Source organism: Microcebus murinus, chromosome 15 (assembly GCF_040939455.1).
Source record: "Microcebus murinus isolate Inina chromosome 15, M.murinus_Inina_mat1.0, whole genome shotgun sequence".
Lineage (NCBI taxonomy): Eukaryota > Metazoa > Chordata > Mammalia > Primates > Cheirogaleidae > Microcebus > Microcebus murinus.
In genome coordinates this window covers 75528712-75543778 of record NC_134118.1, presented here as the reverse complement: position 1 = coordinate 75543778, position 15067 = coordinate 75528712, and the positions used below count along the sequence as shown (strand labels likewise).

At 43.8% G+C, this 15067-nt stretch overlaps 1 protein-coding gene across 1 annotated transcript in view; it reads left to right on the top strand.

The window, feature by feature from the left end:
• The first annotated feature begins 266 nt into the window (after positions 1-266).
• Positions 267-15067, top strand: part of ANXA10 (annexin A10) — a 40704-nt gene continuing 25903 nt past the window's right edge. Inside the window, exons 1-4 of the mRNA XM_076010761.1 lie at positions 267-407; positions 905-933; positions 2820-3024; positions 5898-5979. Coding sequence (XP_075866876.1) covers positions 267-407; positions 905-933; positions 2820-3024; positions 5898-5979 — 457 coding nt within the window. The remainder of the gene's footprint in view (positions 408-904; positions 934-2819; positions 3025-5897; positions 5980-15067) is intronic.

The following is a 15067-nucleotide window of genomic DNA, read 5'->3' as shown; positions in this document are numbered from 1 at the left end:
ACACACACACACAGCCACACACGCACACACACACAAGCACACACACTGCTTTCTTCTTTCTCTTTGAACTGACATAAAAATAAGAGCTCATGCTTTTAACATTTTGTTTCTACCTGTCGGGTCCTTTGCAAATGGAAATTTTTTTCCCCTTGCAACAATTAAGAAAAAAAAGCCCGCATAGTGCATGTTATTTTATTTCACACGAATTACAGCTGTGATGGAAAGGGCACTAACCTGAAGTTGAATTGGGCCTGAGTGCTGGCGTCATGGCACACGTACCTGTGTGGCTTCGGACAACTGACTCAGCCTCACAACCTCCTCCCTCGCGGAATAAATGTCGGTCCCGCAAGACCGCTGAGGGGATTACCAAGGAAACGCGGGTGGAAATGCCTCCAGCAGAGCCTGCTGTATGAAGAGTGAATTTGTAAAACTACTGGGTAAACTAACAACGTCACTGTGGTACATAGATGTTTACACTTTAAATGTTCCTTGAGCTCTCGTCACGTCTGAGGCGCGACCCTAGACGCTCTGGAAAGCAGGAAAAGACAGGGACCCGCCCGCAGAGGTTTAAAATTTAGAGGTAAAGACAAATGCCAAAAGCAGAGCGCCCCGTGCAGCAGAGATGCAGCGCGAATGACACGAACCACACTGGAGAGAATCTGGAAAGACTCACGGCACAGGTGGCGTCCGAGCTGGGTCGGAAACGCTGGGCCGGCTGCACTCCATGCGGGTGGAACAGGTGCAGAAGGAAGGGGTTCTGTTTTGCAAAGAAGCCACTATCCAGCAGTCTGCTGACGGGCATGAGTGCAACCCAAAGACTGATGCTAGAAGTGTGCGACCAGCTTGGAGATTTTGGACAAAATCACCGCATTCCTGCCTCTTTCTCAGAACCGCTCCTTTCCAGCCGTTTCTGATGCGCAGTGACGGTAAGCGGTAGGCCAGGGACCACTCGCCCTGACAGAGCTAGAGGTGCGATGTGAATACTACAGCCTCCTCAGTAAGCAGGATAACAGAAAAAACAAATTAAAGAATCAGTAATTAGTATCCCCAGATCCCCTGCCAAAAAAATATATTTACTTATATATAAAAAAAACTGGAAGTTTCAGTGTCTGTGCTACTGAATCAGATGTGTATGAGAGTTTTATTAACCTTAAATTAACAAAAGGCACTATTTTAAATTATCGTATTTTGTTTATTATTGTTTTAGAGGAAGTCCAATTCATATGCAACTATCAAATGTTCCAACAACTAAGGAAAAAAACGTCCACTATGGCATAGGCATTACACTAGAAACTGGTGCCATTCTTCATGCAGGGTGACACCAGCCAGGGATCAGGAAAGCAAGCATTTTTCCAGAAGTAGGGATGTGTTTAGTGAATTCCCAGCCTCGCTGAGCCTGGGTGCTGGCATTTACGCGCCGCTGACACCACGGGTGGCTCTGAGGGTGAATACTGGTGGCTCTGAGGGTGAATGCGGTGCCGTCGAGCGGAGCTTTGTGCGGTGCTTGAAGCTCTGTGAGGGGCAGCTGTTACAGCCACTCCTGAGAGAGAATTTTTTTTAGCTGTGGCGACCAGAAAGCACTTAGGAGAGATGGAATTTCAGAGGAACATTAAATATATACATGAACCTTCATATATATGCGATTCACAGGAGAAAGATCAAGATGTGAAGCTCTGGTCCTAGAACTAGTCCCAGGTGTGAAAAATGGCAACATTATTTTTATAAAATTAAACCTGGTTTCCAAGAAACATAAAATTTCCAAATAATGCACTTCTACCTGTTGCAATCTAATCAAACATGAGATTTTCACCTCAAATAAAACATCACTCATAGGCATTTCTTGGGAGGAAAAAAATGATTGTTGGCAAAACCCAGTTAAGAACTTATTAACACTTTAGGTACACAAAAGCCTAAGTAAAATAATTGGTTATAAGATTTAATTCCATTAATGTATTTCTATATGTTTATTGAAATGATACTCAATAATTGTGGGCATTATGATAATGTTATACTAGTAGAATATAAATGTTACAAATTTTGATGGTATCATATTATTAATAATACACCTAACAATACTGAAAGTGAGAAGAGGAGAATTAGGAGAAATGTGGGAGTATTAATATCCTCATCTTTGATATGGTTTTATTTGGATCTATCTAAAACTTGAAAATTGTTCACAAAATATAACAACCCAATCCTAATGTTTTTGTTATTTCTTCTCCTAACCTGAAAGTAATGTTTTAAAGAATAATATTTCTAGTGCTTAAAATGGATTTTTTTAATGTAGTAAAATTTTTGATATTTCTTCATTAATCTTTTTTCATTGGATTTAAGCAGTATTTATCCCAAATTGCATCTCATAAAAAGTAGTTCTTGCTTTCTATCCTGATCTAGGACACAGATACCTTAGAGCATATATAATAATTCAGTTAGCTGTATGCTTAAAATTTTGTACTTCATTGAATGTATTTGTTTCTTTAACAAAAAGTTGTTTAAAAATAATTTTGTCTTTTAAAAATATTTATCCTTCGAATTTTATAGCATTCAGTGTTTATGATTGCTAATTCCGAGTAGTGAGATTTAATTTTTTCTTATTGTTTTCTGCATTGCTTACATTCTTTATAGGAAACATGTTTTTTACACACACACACAAAAACAAATATAACAGCCCTCCCCAGAAAGCCTTCCCTTGAACTCTTTCCCGTTTCTCACGTGAAGATCCTCTCCTCCCTCCGGATTCCGTGGTATTCTGTTGGACTTTGTGATATAACTCACCACCTTTGCCCTTGCGTTCGCTGAGCACATGTCTCATGTTGCAGTTACGGTGGTAAAGCCACCTGCAGCGCAGCGCACGGCTGTCCTGGCAGCTTGCTGGACGGGACACGGAGGAGGAGCGGCGAAGGCCTGTGGAACGGGGCCAGGCGGGGGAGGAAGGAGGGCGGTCACACGGAACCACCGGGGGACAGGACCACGGAACCGGGCCGAGGGGCTCGTCGGCTGTGGGAGGGGAAGGCAGAGGACACTGTGCTGTTAACTCGCCCTCAGTGTGGTTGTGTCTGCAGCCATGGGAGACTTCGGAGCAACTCAGGGAGACACGAGGCAGAGGGTGTCAGTGGCTGCAGGTCCTCAGGCAGTGTAGACCGTTCCGGTCTGGCCCATTCTAGACCCCAGGGATGAGGCTGAGTCAGCGCCTGGCTCCAGGGAAGGAACCTACGAAAAGGGAATCCCAAAGAGCTCCGTGGAATTTCGTCTCAGGGCTCTAAAAATCCTACATTAACTAGAGATCTAACGATCTCAGCTCCGCCAAAACTAAGGCGCTTCAAACACGCCTCGTCACCCACTGAAACGCGCAGGCCAGCCGGGCCGCAGGTCAGACTGTCGGCCCCACGGGCTGACACGTCAAACTCTAAACGTCCCGAGGTTCTCGGGTTGTCTAGGTGCATGTGGCTCAAAAGCCACTTGGGAAAAAGGATTGGAATGCGGGTGGTTGGGGAGGCTGCATTTGGAAGGCTGTGGCTTTCTGGGTCCCGGCCGCCGGGTTGGCTGCGAATCGATGGAATCCGAGGCATTTACGGATGTCCCTGTGGCTATGAGATGGTGAAAATAGTTTTATCAACTCCATGAACAAAATGTGTGGGACTTTTTTTCTGTCTGTACTCGGTCCCAAATATTGATCATTGTGAAATCTTTCTGTCAGTTTAAGAAATCTATTCATGGGATGGGGGAGGTAGTTTCTAGAAACAAATTTTAGGTGCAAAGTGCTCATGCTTTTCTGCATAGCAAGTTTATGTGGCTATTTGTTCTATCTTCTAAAAACGGGATGGTTCTTTATTCCTCTGTCAAAACCCAAATTCATAAATGACTAGATGCAAAGATGATGTTTTGATTCACTTGTGGTAAGAATTCAAATTGAAATGACAGGCATTAGAATTTATTTTGCCTTAGACAAGTGATACTATTTCTAAATCCATCCATTTTCAGAGCAATAACAATAAAATAATCTTAATATATGCACACATATTATTTTTCATTGTCACATTAAAAAATGTGCGCTTGTTCAAAATTGCCAGTTTGTTCTGAGACCAGAACAAAATAGGAATCTGTATATTAAAAAAGGCATTGCATTAAAGATATAAATTATGAAAAACACCCAAAACAACAGTCTCTGACTTGCAGGTTAAACTACTGTTACTAGCTTAAGTTAAAATTTGTGTCACAAAATTAGTGGGTTAAATTCAGTTAACCAAGCAGTCTATATTTATTGAAAACATGTTATTAAATATTTGCCTCAGTGCTGGTCTACATTATATCTCCAATGGGATTCCAAATTAGTCACCCTTGCAGCCTGTATTGATTTACCCTTTACATTGCTATAAATTGTTACCACTGGAATTCAGATCAAATTGTATCACTTTCTTACTTAAAAATTGTTAGATGTCTGAGAATAATCTTGTCTCTCCACCCCCCAACTCTGTATCTTGCATCTCATGCACCTCAACTACCAGGTTTTAGCAGGTGATGTACCTGTTCACGCATCTGGTTGGGGTGAATGTCCGCCCTGTCACCTGGGATCAGCTCTTTCCCCCAAACCCTCTTCTCCGGGCTAATTCATGTTTATCTGTTGGATTTATTTCTGTTTTGTTTTCCTACTGCAAAACAATAAGTGTGATAAATATAACGATTGAAAGAATCTGCTTCATGCCACTAACGTAGTTATACTTCTAAGTATGAAAATACGGCCATCCCACAATCATTATATGGTTTTGGTATGCTTTAGATAGACAACTTTTATGTTCATTAATATCAGTGAAATGGGATCCAAACGGAATCTAATTCTCAGTTTTATGTTCCTAATTCTACAAATCCTTTGATAAATATTTTGCTATTGGCGTGTGTGTATTCATTTAACTATTAATAGAAATCATGGCTTAGTCTCGTTCTCATTAACTACGTAATTTTCAACTGCTAGACGCTGGGCACTGGAACGCTCTGCAGCCAGGACTGAGTCGCTGCGGGAGAGCTCGGGGAACGTCTGAGTCCTGCTCCAGGCCCAGGAGGCTCACTTGCTGCGGGAAGGCGTTTTCCCCCCAGTGTTTCTGGGCACACAGACTACAAACGGGAGAGCTGCCCTGCTTAATATTAATAATCTCTAATCGACAGCTCTGTTGTGCTGAGTGTGGCCCCATAGTGCTTAGTCCTGGCTGGTTCCGTCTCAAATAATAAACCACGGGGCCCACAAGCTGCCTTAAATGTTCTGCCATCGGATTATCGGCGAGAGAGAGAACTGAAATGGAATGGCTGTCAGGCATTCGTGTTTTCCTCTGCAGCCATGAGCTCCCGCTGAATAATCTCTGCCCTGTGTACGCCACCTAGACTTTTGTGAATCCCATAATCCAAATTCAAACATATCAATTTTCTCTAATATGATTTTAGGGCCTCTTATTTGCAAAAAAAATAAAAATAAAAATAAAAAAAAGCTGTGTTGGCCAGTGCCACTCGTAATTCCTGTTAATGACAGGAATTGCCCCAATACAGTTCTTTTCTCAGTTCCTGAAATATAATCTCCAATTCCTAAGAAAATACGTACTGTTTGTTAAAAAGACAAATATTTTCAGTTTGATTCCTGCATGTTTCCACTATTGGTTCAATTGTCACGGCTTCCTGTTTGAAAAATAGAGGGTGACACGGCAGAGGCCAATGGACATTGTAAGATAAACTCAACCAGATCTGCTCTCTACAGCTCACACAATCAGGGCGTCTGTTTGGTAGACTCGTGTGTATGTCTTGTCGTAACTTCAACATACGGAAGACACTTGTGGTTTCATTTATCTGTAAAAAGTGTTGAAGGCTTTGATGTGCGTCATGACAGTCTCCTTCTCGTGGCCTCTTCCCACCAGGTGCAAGGGACCATCTTCCCGGCGCCCGATTTCAACCCCGTCCTGGACGCCCAGGTGCTCGGGGCGGCCCTGCAAGGCTTTGGTGAGTCTCATCATCTCCCCCGGCTTTTACTGCCACTTCTTTCGTTTGACTTTCTTGGAAGACTATACTGTGGGTGTAAAATAGCTGATGACTTAAAAAGGCAGACGCACATGAAACAGAAACCCGGGCGAAGGAGTGGAACGAGAAGCAAAGTGATGGAAGAAGACAAGAATGGTGAACAGACTTGCCTTTGAGACGTCGCAAATCTAGTGTAGACAAGCTTCACTGAAATCCTTAAATGCCTCGTCACCAACCACTAAATGACATCCCAAACTGAAATAAATACTTCAATCTAGGACAAAACATCCTTTTTTTAACTTTTGCCATTCTTTTTTTTTTTTTTTTTTTTTTTTTTTTTTTTTGCTACTTCCACTTCCAGTCAAATCAAGCTTCTGGCCATTCCCTCAAATGTCTCTGCTTTTATTTTATTTCTTTATAACATCTCTATAAATTGGCCTAATTATGGCATTTTTTTCTCTCATCTACTTTTCATCTAAATTCTCTTCTTTCAAGCGTCTGTTCAAATGAGCCTCCCTCCCTGAGTCCTTCTGTGGGCGCTGATGCCTCTACCTAGTCCCCCGTGCCAGCCGCACAGCGTCCTGCCTCCTGGTCCCCACCTGCCTCCTGGCCCCCACCTGCCTCCTGGCCCCCACCTGCCTCTTGGTCCCCACCTGCCTCCTGGTCCCCACCTGCCTCCTGGTCCCCACCTGCCTCCTGGTCCCCACCTGCCTCCTGGCCCCCACCTGCCTCCTGGTCCCCACCTGCCTCCTGGTCCCCACATGCCTCCTGGTCCCCACCTGCCTCCTGGCCCCCACCTGCCTCCTGGCCCCCACCTGCTCCTGGCCCCCACCTGCCTCCTGGCCCCCACCTGCCTCCTGGTCCCCACCTGCCTCCTGGTCCCCACCTGCCTCCTGGCCCCCACCTGCCTCCTGGTCCCCACCTGCCTCCTGGCCCCCACCTGCCTCCTGGCCCCCACCTGCCTCCTGGGCCCCACCTGCCTCCTGGGCCCCACCTGCCTCCTGGCCCCCACCTGCCTCCTGGCCCCCACCTGCTCCTGGCCCCCACCTGCCTCCTGGTCCCCACCTGCCTCCTGGCCCCCACCTGCCTCCTGGCCCCCACCTGCCTCCTGGTCCCCACCTGCCTCCTGGTCCCCACCTGCCTCCTGGCCCCCACCTGCCTCCTGGCCCCCACCTGCCACCTGGTCCCCACCTGCCTCCTGGCCCCCACCTGCCTCCTGGCACCACCTGCCTCCTGGTCCCCACCTGCCTCCTGGTCCCCACCTGCCTCCTGGCCCCACCTGCCTCCTGGCCTCCACCTTCCTCCTGGGCCCCACCTGCCTCCTGGCCCCCACCTGCTCCTGGCCCCCACCTGCCTCCTGGCCCCCACCTGCCTCCTGGTCCCCACCTGCCTCCTGGCCCCACCTGCCTCCTGGCCCCCACCTGCCTCCTGGGCCCCCACCTGCTCCTGGCCCCCACCTGCCTCCTGGCACCACCTGCCTCTTGGGCCCCTACCTGCCTCCTGGCCCCCACCTGCCTCCTGGGCCCCCACCTGCCTCCTGGCCCCCACCTGCCTCCTGGCACCACCTGCCTCCTGGGCCCCTACCTGCCTCCTGGCCCCCACCTGCCTCCTGGGCCCCCACCTGCCTCCTGGCCCCCACCTGCCTCCTGGCACCACCTGCCTCCTGGGCCCCTACCTGCCTCCTGGCCCCCACCTGCCTCCTGGGCCCCCACCTGCCTCCTGGCCCCCACCTGCCTCCTGGCCTCCACCTGCCTCCTGGCCCCACCTGCCTCCTGGCCCCCACCTGCTACTGGCCCCCACCTGCCTCCTGGCCCCCACCTGCCTCCTGGCCCCCACCTGCCTCCTGGCCCCCACCTGCCTCCTGGCCCCCACCTGCCTCCTTGCCCCCACCTGCCTCCCGGGCCCCACCTGCCTCCTGGCCCCCACCTGCCTCCTGGCCCCACCTGCCTCCTGGCCCCACCTGCCTCCTGGCCCCACCTGCCTCCTAGTCCCCACCTTCTGTGCACTGAGCTAGCTTTTGTCTCCGCTGCCGACTAGACGGTGAACTCCTAGAGCGTGGAGTCTGGCATGCAGGTGCTTAATAATAAATGAGACTAGAGTTTAGAAAGAGAATAGAGAAAGAAAAAAGGAGGGAAATCACTGGGGTCTTCCTTTAAAAGATCTAAACTCTCAGATATGATATGGAGGTATGAAACATCCATCCGTATGGCCTCCCAAAACAAAACCTGTTTTAAGAAGACTTCTGAAGAGCACACAGATAAACAGAGACAGCATAAAAGAGACGTTTGCATAAGACACGCAAAGCCTTCATGAGAAAGCAAGCTCTTAGCTTTAAAGACAGGCTGCCCCCACGGGCCTTGCCTGCCTGTTTCGCTCACTGGCAGCGCCCCCTAGCAAAACAAGAAAGAACTTTGAGCACGCTTTCTAAAGTCGACATTAGGAGTTTGCAACGCTTTTATGCCTTTTTAAAATATAAGTCATCACTGAAAAAATATAAAGACAAGGTAATCAAAAGCTGCAAATTAACTTTTTCTTCCAGAGTACAATTTTTGGTTTAAAACTACAGGTCACAGCAATCTGTTCACTGAAAAGGTTTTCTTCACTGCAGTTTCAATTTTCCTATCATTGCAACTTCAGGGTCAGAATATGGACTCATCTTGGCCATCGTAATCTGTCGTTTGTCAGTGTTTTAGGCTGAGTATTTCAGGGGGTTTGGCTGTGATTGCTTGCTGTCCACTGGAGCTCGCCAGAGCAAGAGCACAGCTCAAAATGCTTTAAAAGTAGAGTCTGAGGACCCTGGCAGAGTGCAATTGAAAAAGGCCATTACTAAGGTTTTCCCTTCCCTGGCTGTTGTGTTTTATTTAGAAAAATCCAAAAGCAAAAGTGTATTCTGAAGTAAAAGAAAATGAGTAGTTTCAACAGAAATTGCCTTAAATTATAGAAAAATTCACTAATCATCTAAAAAAGGAGCACTTCTCACTAACATTCCCGAATATTGCTGTCTGCTTTCCATTCCCTCACCATTAGAAGCTACTGCCCCTGCCCATGCATTCTTAGAACTGTATTTATTTTGTATCTATTAATGTATGTAATTGTCAGGTCAGCCCTATGAGGTCCTGGTCAAGTAGAACCATTTTAACCTACATTCCTAAATCTTGAAAAGGAAGCACACAAGTCAAAATTATTCTCTTTTGAAACACTCAGTGCTGTGCAGAGTGGACAGGAATCCTCTCCTTGTTCCCGATCTTTTGCACCCCTCAGTATGAGGCTGGCCATAGGTTTTTGATGTTCTTTATCAAGCTGAGGAAGGTCCCTTCTATTCCCAGTTTGCTAAGAGTTTTTATCTCGAATAGGTATAGGGCTTTTTGTCAAATGCTTTTTCTACACCTGTCAATATATTCGTATGATTGTTTTCCTTTAGCCCGTTGATGTGATGGATGACATTAATTGATATTAGAGTGTTGAACCAGCCTTGCATAGATGAAAAATAAATATCACTTAATCATAAAGTATAATTCTTTTTATACAATGTTATATTTGATTTGATAGTTTTTTGAAGATTCTTGCACATATGTTCATGAGAGATGATGGTCAGTAGTTTTCTTGTAATGTCTTACTCTGGTTTTGGTATTAAAGTAATGCTGTCATCATAGAATGAGTTAGAAAGTGCTCCTTCTGCTTCTATTTTCTGAAAGAAATTGTAGATAATTGTATTTCTTCTGTAAAAGTTTGGTAGAGTCCACCAGTGAACCCACCTGGGCCTAGGGCTTTCTGTTTTGTCAGGTCATTAATTATTAATTCGATTTCTTTAATAGATACTGGCCTATTCGGATTGTCTATTTTTCTTTGTATGAGTTTGGGTACAGTGTGTCTTTGGAGGAGTTGATCCATTTCATCTAGACCATCAAATGTGTGTTCTGAGAGTTGTTCATATATATTTTTATCATTTTAAGGTCTATGAGATCAGTAGATATAGCCTCATTTTTATTTCTGATATTAGTGATTTGTGTCGATCTCTGCTTTTCCTAGTTAGCCTGGCTAATGCTTATAGATTTTATTGATCTTTTCAAAGAAACGGCATTTGGTGTCATTGATTTTTTTCTATTGATTTTCTGTTTTTAATTTCGTCAATTTCTATTCTAATTTTTATTATTTCTTTTCTTCTGTTTACTTTAGATTTATTTTTTTTACTGTTCTAGTTTCCTCAGGTGAAGCTTAGATTACTGACTTCAGATCTTTCTTTTTTTCACATATGCGTATTCAACGTTATAAATTTTTCTCTAAGTATTGCATTCACTGTATCTCACACATTTTGAAAATTTATGTTTTCATTTTCATTTTGTTTGAAATTTTTTAAAATCCTTTTGAGACTTCTTCTTTGCCCCGTGTGTTATTTAGAGGTGTGTTGTTTAATCTAAATATGTTGGGGGTTTTCTAGCTGTCTCTCTGTTGTTGATTTCTAGTTTAATTTCACTGTGGGCTGAGAGCGTATTTTGTATGATTTCTATTCTTTTGAATTTGTTAGGGTGTGTTTTGTGGCCCAGAATGTGGTATGTCTTGGTGAATGTTCCATGGGAGCGTAACAAGAGTGTGTGTCGTGCTGCCGTTGCCTTAAGTGTTCCCCAGAAGCCAGGTGGATCCGTTGGTGGACGGGGCCGCTCATTCCGCTCCGTCCTCACTGGTTTCCCGCCCACTGGAGCTCTCGGCCGCTGTCCTGATGTGCCAGTGGATTCAGCTACTTCTCTTTGCATTTCTGTTAGCTTTTCCTTATCTCTTGACACTCTGCTTTTCGGCACATGCACATTCAGGTTTCTTGTGTGTGGGTGGAGGACTGACCACTCTCTCATTATGTAACGGCACTTTGTGTCCCGATAATCTTCTTTGCTTTGAAAAGTCTTTTGTCTAGAATTAATATAGCTCCTGCAGCTTCCTTTTGGTTATGTTAGTATGGTATGCCATTCTCCACCTCTTTACTTTTAATCTGTCTGTGTCTTTACAGACACTTTAAAAGTTTGTTTCCTGTAGACCATTCAGTGCTATTTAGGCATAATTTGAAATTTTAGTAATTATCATTTTCTCTCCTACTAGGCCAGTTTTACCCATCTGACCATACCGTCCACCCTCATTCATGGATCCCGCGTTTACAGATTTGTCTACTCACTAAAATGATTTTTTATCATTTACTAGGCCAGTTTTACCCATCTGACCACACTGTCCACCCTCATTCATGGATCCCGCGTTTACAGATTTGTCTACTCACTAAAATGATCTGTCACCCCCAGATTAATGCTCACAGTGCTGTCAGGGTCGTTTGCAGATGTGGAGAGAGGTGAGCAAAGCTAGTCGTTAGAATGCGTATTCCCAGTTGAGATCAAACGAGGTTTGACACTCCGCCTTCCTGTTTTTGCTATAAACAAGTGCCTTTTGGTGGCCTATTTAGTGCCACAATTTTGCATTTTTATGTTTTTTGTTAGTGATTTTGCTGCTTAAAATGGCCTTGAGCATAAAGCGCTGGCTAGTGTTCCTATGCACCAAAAAAAAAAAAAGTACCCAGGAGAAAATGTATGTGTTCTGTAAGCTAAACTCAAGCAGGATCCATGAGTTCAATGACACAGCCAAGAAAAAAAGAAGAGAAAATGGATTGATTGATCTGTGCAGGGGGCTGCTCAGAAAATGCTAAAGTAACAATCTATTCTATCTTATGAAGCTGTGGAAAAGATGGAAAAGTAGCTCAAATTATGGGTTCATGAGATGATAGCTGATAATAAAAATATCAGCTGATAATAAAAATAAAAATCGTGGTCAGTTTTCTTTTGAAAGTATTGGTGGCCCACAGGGGAGACAAATTCTGCAGTTCCAGAGGCTGTGGAACTTACAAAAAGGAACACTCCTGCACTGCTGGTGGGACTACAAACCAGTGCAACCTCTGTGGAAAGCAATATGGAGATACCTTAAAGCGATACAAGTGGATCTGCCATTTGATCCAGCAATTCCACTACTGGGCATCTACCCAAAAGAACAAAAGTCACTCTATGAAAAAGACACCTGCACTCAAATGTTTATAGCAGCACAATTCATAATTGCAAAATTGTGGAAACAACCCAAGTGCCCATCAATTCATGAGTGGATTAATGAAATGTGGTATATGTATACCATGGAGCACTACTCAGCTATAAGAAACAACGGTGATCAGCACCTCTTGTATTTTCCTGGATAGAGCTGGAACCCATTCTACTAAGTGAAGTATCCCAAGAATGGAAAAATAAGCACCACAAATACTCACCAGCAAACTGGTATTAACTGAGCTGCACCTAAGTGGACACATAGGAAATACATTAATTGGGTAATGGGTGGTTGGGGGGGCAGGTATATACATACATAATGAGTGAGATGTGCACCATCTGGGAGATGGTCACGCTTGAGGCTCAGACTTGTTGGGGTAGGGGGAGCAAGGGCATTATTTGAAACCTTAAAATTTGTACCCCCATAATATGCTGATATATAAAAAAAATAAATTTAAAAAAGTCTCCTAAGTGTTAAACAGGAAAAGGACAAGTGCAGGAGAAGATTTTTCAGTGCTGGTGAAACTGGTTTGTTTTACAAGGATATTGACAAACAAACCGATAACGCAAATGACGCTTCAGTTAACAAAAACATATTACAACCGGAGGGTTGTAGGAAGCTCACCCTGTACTTTCGCCAGGAGCATTATAGTTCAGCACTTACTCATTCAATGTCCATGGCAATTTTGTAGGATGTGAATACCACAAATAGCAAGAGTTGACTGTACAACATAAAAGCCTGTAAGATTGCAGTGGTTCATCATGCTAGGATTTTCTGTTAAAATTAGAAAATAAGGATTATCTAAAAATCCCTGTCCTAAAGCATTAGGACAAGAAAGAAAAACATACAATGATTTTAAACAAAAAAATCAAAGTTGTTCATATTTGAAGAAGATATTCTATATCTAGAAATCCAAGATAAAGAAAAAGTTATTAAATATCACAACAGAGTTTAGTTTTCTAGATATAAGGTAAACATAAAATTTAATGTTTTTCAATTAAGCAATTATGTGTTAAGAAATAAAATTAAAATAATATAACTAAAAATATCAATGGAAATGCAAATATGAGGAGTTTTAGAAAAATAAAGCTTCTTTTCCTTAGCAAAAGACTCTTATAAATCTTTGTCTTTTAGAAAAGAAAAACCCTTACATAATTTGGCAGATGCATCGTGTTAGTTATAGAAAGACAACTCTTACAAAATTGGTTTCTCCTATTGAAAGTATTAAAGTGGTTTCTAATTTGGGATATTAAAAATGATGTAACAAACACCTGCATATAAATTTTTATTCATATCTATGATTATTTCTTCAGAATAAACTTTTAGAAGCAGGAAAAGTTGATTCCTAAGTTTACAGCTATTTTAATTAAAAATTTGTAATAAAATGTTGAGATCCATATAAAATTATTCTAAAATATCTCTGGAAGGAAAAATGAACAAGAATTGCTGTGAAAAATTAAAAATAAAGAGCAATTTAGTAGGGTAGGTTGCGGATATTCTCAACAGAACAACAACAACAAAATAAAAGATGATAATAATTATATAAGTGTGATGATAGTAAGAACAAGGCAATGAAAGTTATTGAAAAACCTTCTATTTATTATTAATAGATATGTTCATTTTGGAATATTCATCATGCAGTTAACACACTCCTCTACAACTACTTATTTTCCCCTGAGTCCAGGGACCTAACCAGGCTAGACTCAGATACTGAGTTTCTCTATGCCTTTTCAGTGGAGGCTGCTGTTTCCCTTAGAAGCCATGGTTTCAATCTTTGCAGCTGAGTCTATGCCTCCTTCCTCCCTACTACAGCTCTCAGACCTGATCTTCCTCCCGCTTCTCATTGCCACGGTCACCTGTGAAGACCCTAATCACTTGCCCTCATTCACTGCACCTGACTCATAGCCTGCCTCTCATGCTGAACCCATCCAGGATGGCTTCAGTTTCCAAATAGATGATTTGCTTAACACTAGTCTTTCAATGCACTTTTTAAATCTCTGTTAAGCATCTCCTCCTGTCAAAGAAAAATTATACCGGGAAGAATTAAACAGGCTAGGAAGACTCTATTCAAGACTATTGCAATAGGGGTCAAGATTATTGCAGGAGGTGACACAGGCTGAAGGCAGGAGAGTTGTTAAGCACTGGGGTGAGCTGGCGGAAGAGTACTGGAGGATGCTGGACCCGGCATTAGTGATTAGGCCACCTGTGATCGCCCATTGGCACTTAGCAAAGTCAGGCTCCTACCGTCACGCAGACACTGGGAGACAGGGGCTCCGTCTTCCTCGATGATTACATTTCAAAGAGACCCTTGCTCACAGACCCTTGAGAAAGACATTTCTGGGTTATAAAACCAGGCACAAGGCTGGGGGAAGATTACCTAGCCAAGGGGCAAAGAAAGAATTTACCGTTGTGTTACCAAAGGTTCGGTACTGGTCCCCTGGGCCAAGAATGAGGAGAAGGAAAGAGAAGTTTATTGATTTTCCGGTAAGTGAGAAGGATGGGAGACTCTCATTGGCAAGCACCACTGTCCTGTCTATACTCGGAAATGCAGAGCTTTTATTTATTTATTATTTTTCTTTTTTTCTTTTTTTTGAGGCAGAGTCTCACTTTGTTGCCCAGGCTAGAGTGAGTGCCATGGCATCAGCCTAGCTCACAGCAACCTCAAACTCCTGGGCTCAAGCCATCCTCCTGCCTCAGCCTCCCGAGTAGCTGGGACTACAGGCATGCACCACCATGCCCAGCTAATTTTTTTCTATATATGTTAGTTGGCCAATTAATTTCTTTCTATTTATAGTAGAGACGGGGTCTTGCTCTTGCTCAGGCTGGTTTCGAACTCCTGACCTCGAGCAATCCGCCCACCTCATCCTCCCAGAGTGCTAGGATTACAGGCGTGAGCCACCGCCGGCCACGCAGAGCTTTTAAAAGGAGTTCTCAGCTCCGGGCTGTGCTGTGTGACTGTAGCCTCTCGGTGAGGACAGTCTCCGCCCCGGCGATCCTGAGCCGTCTC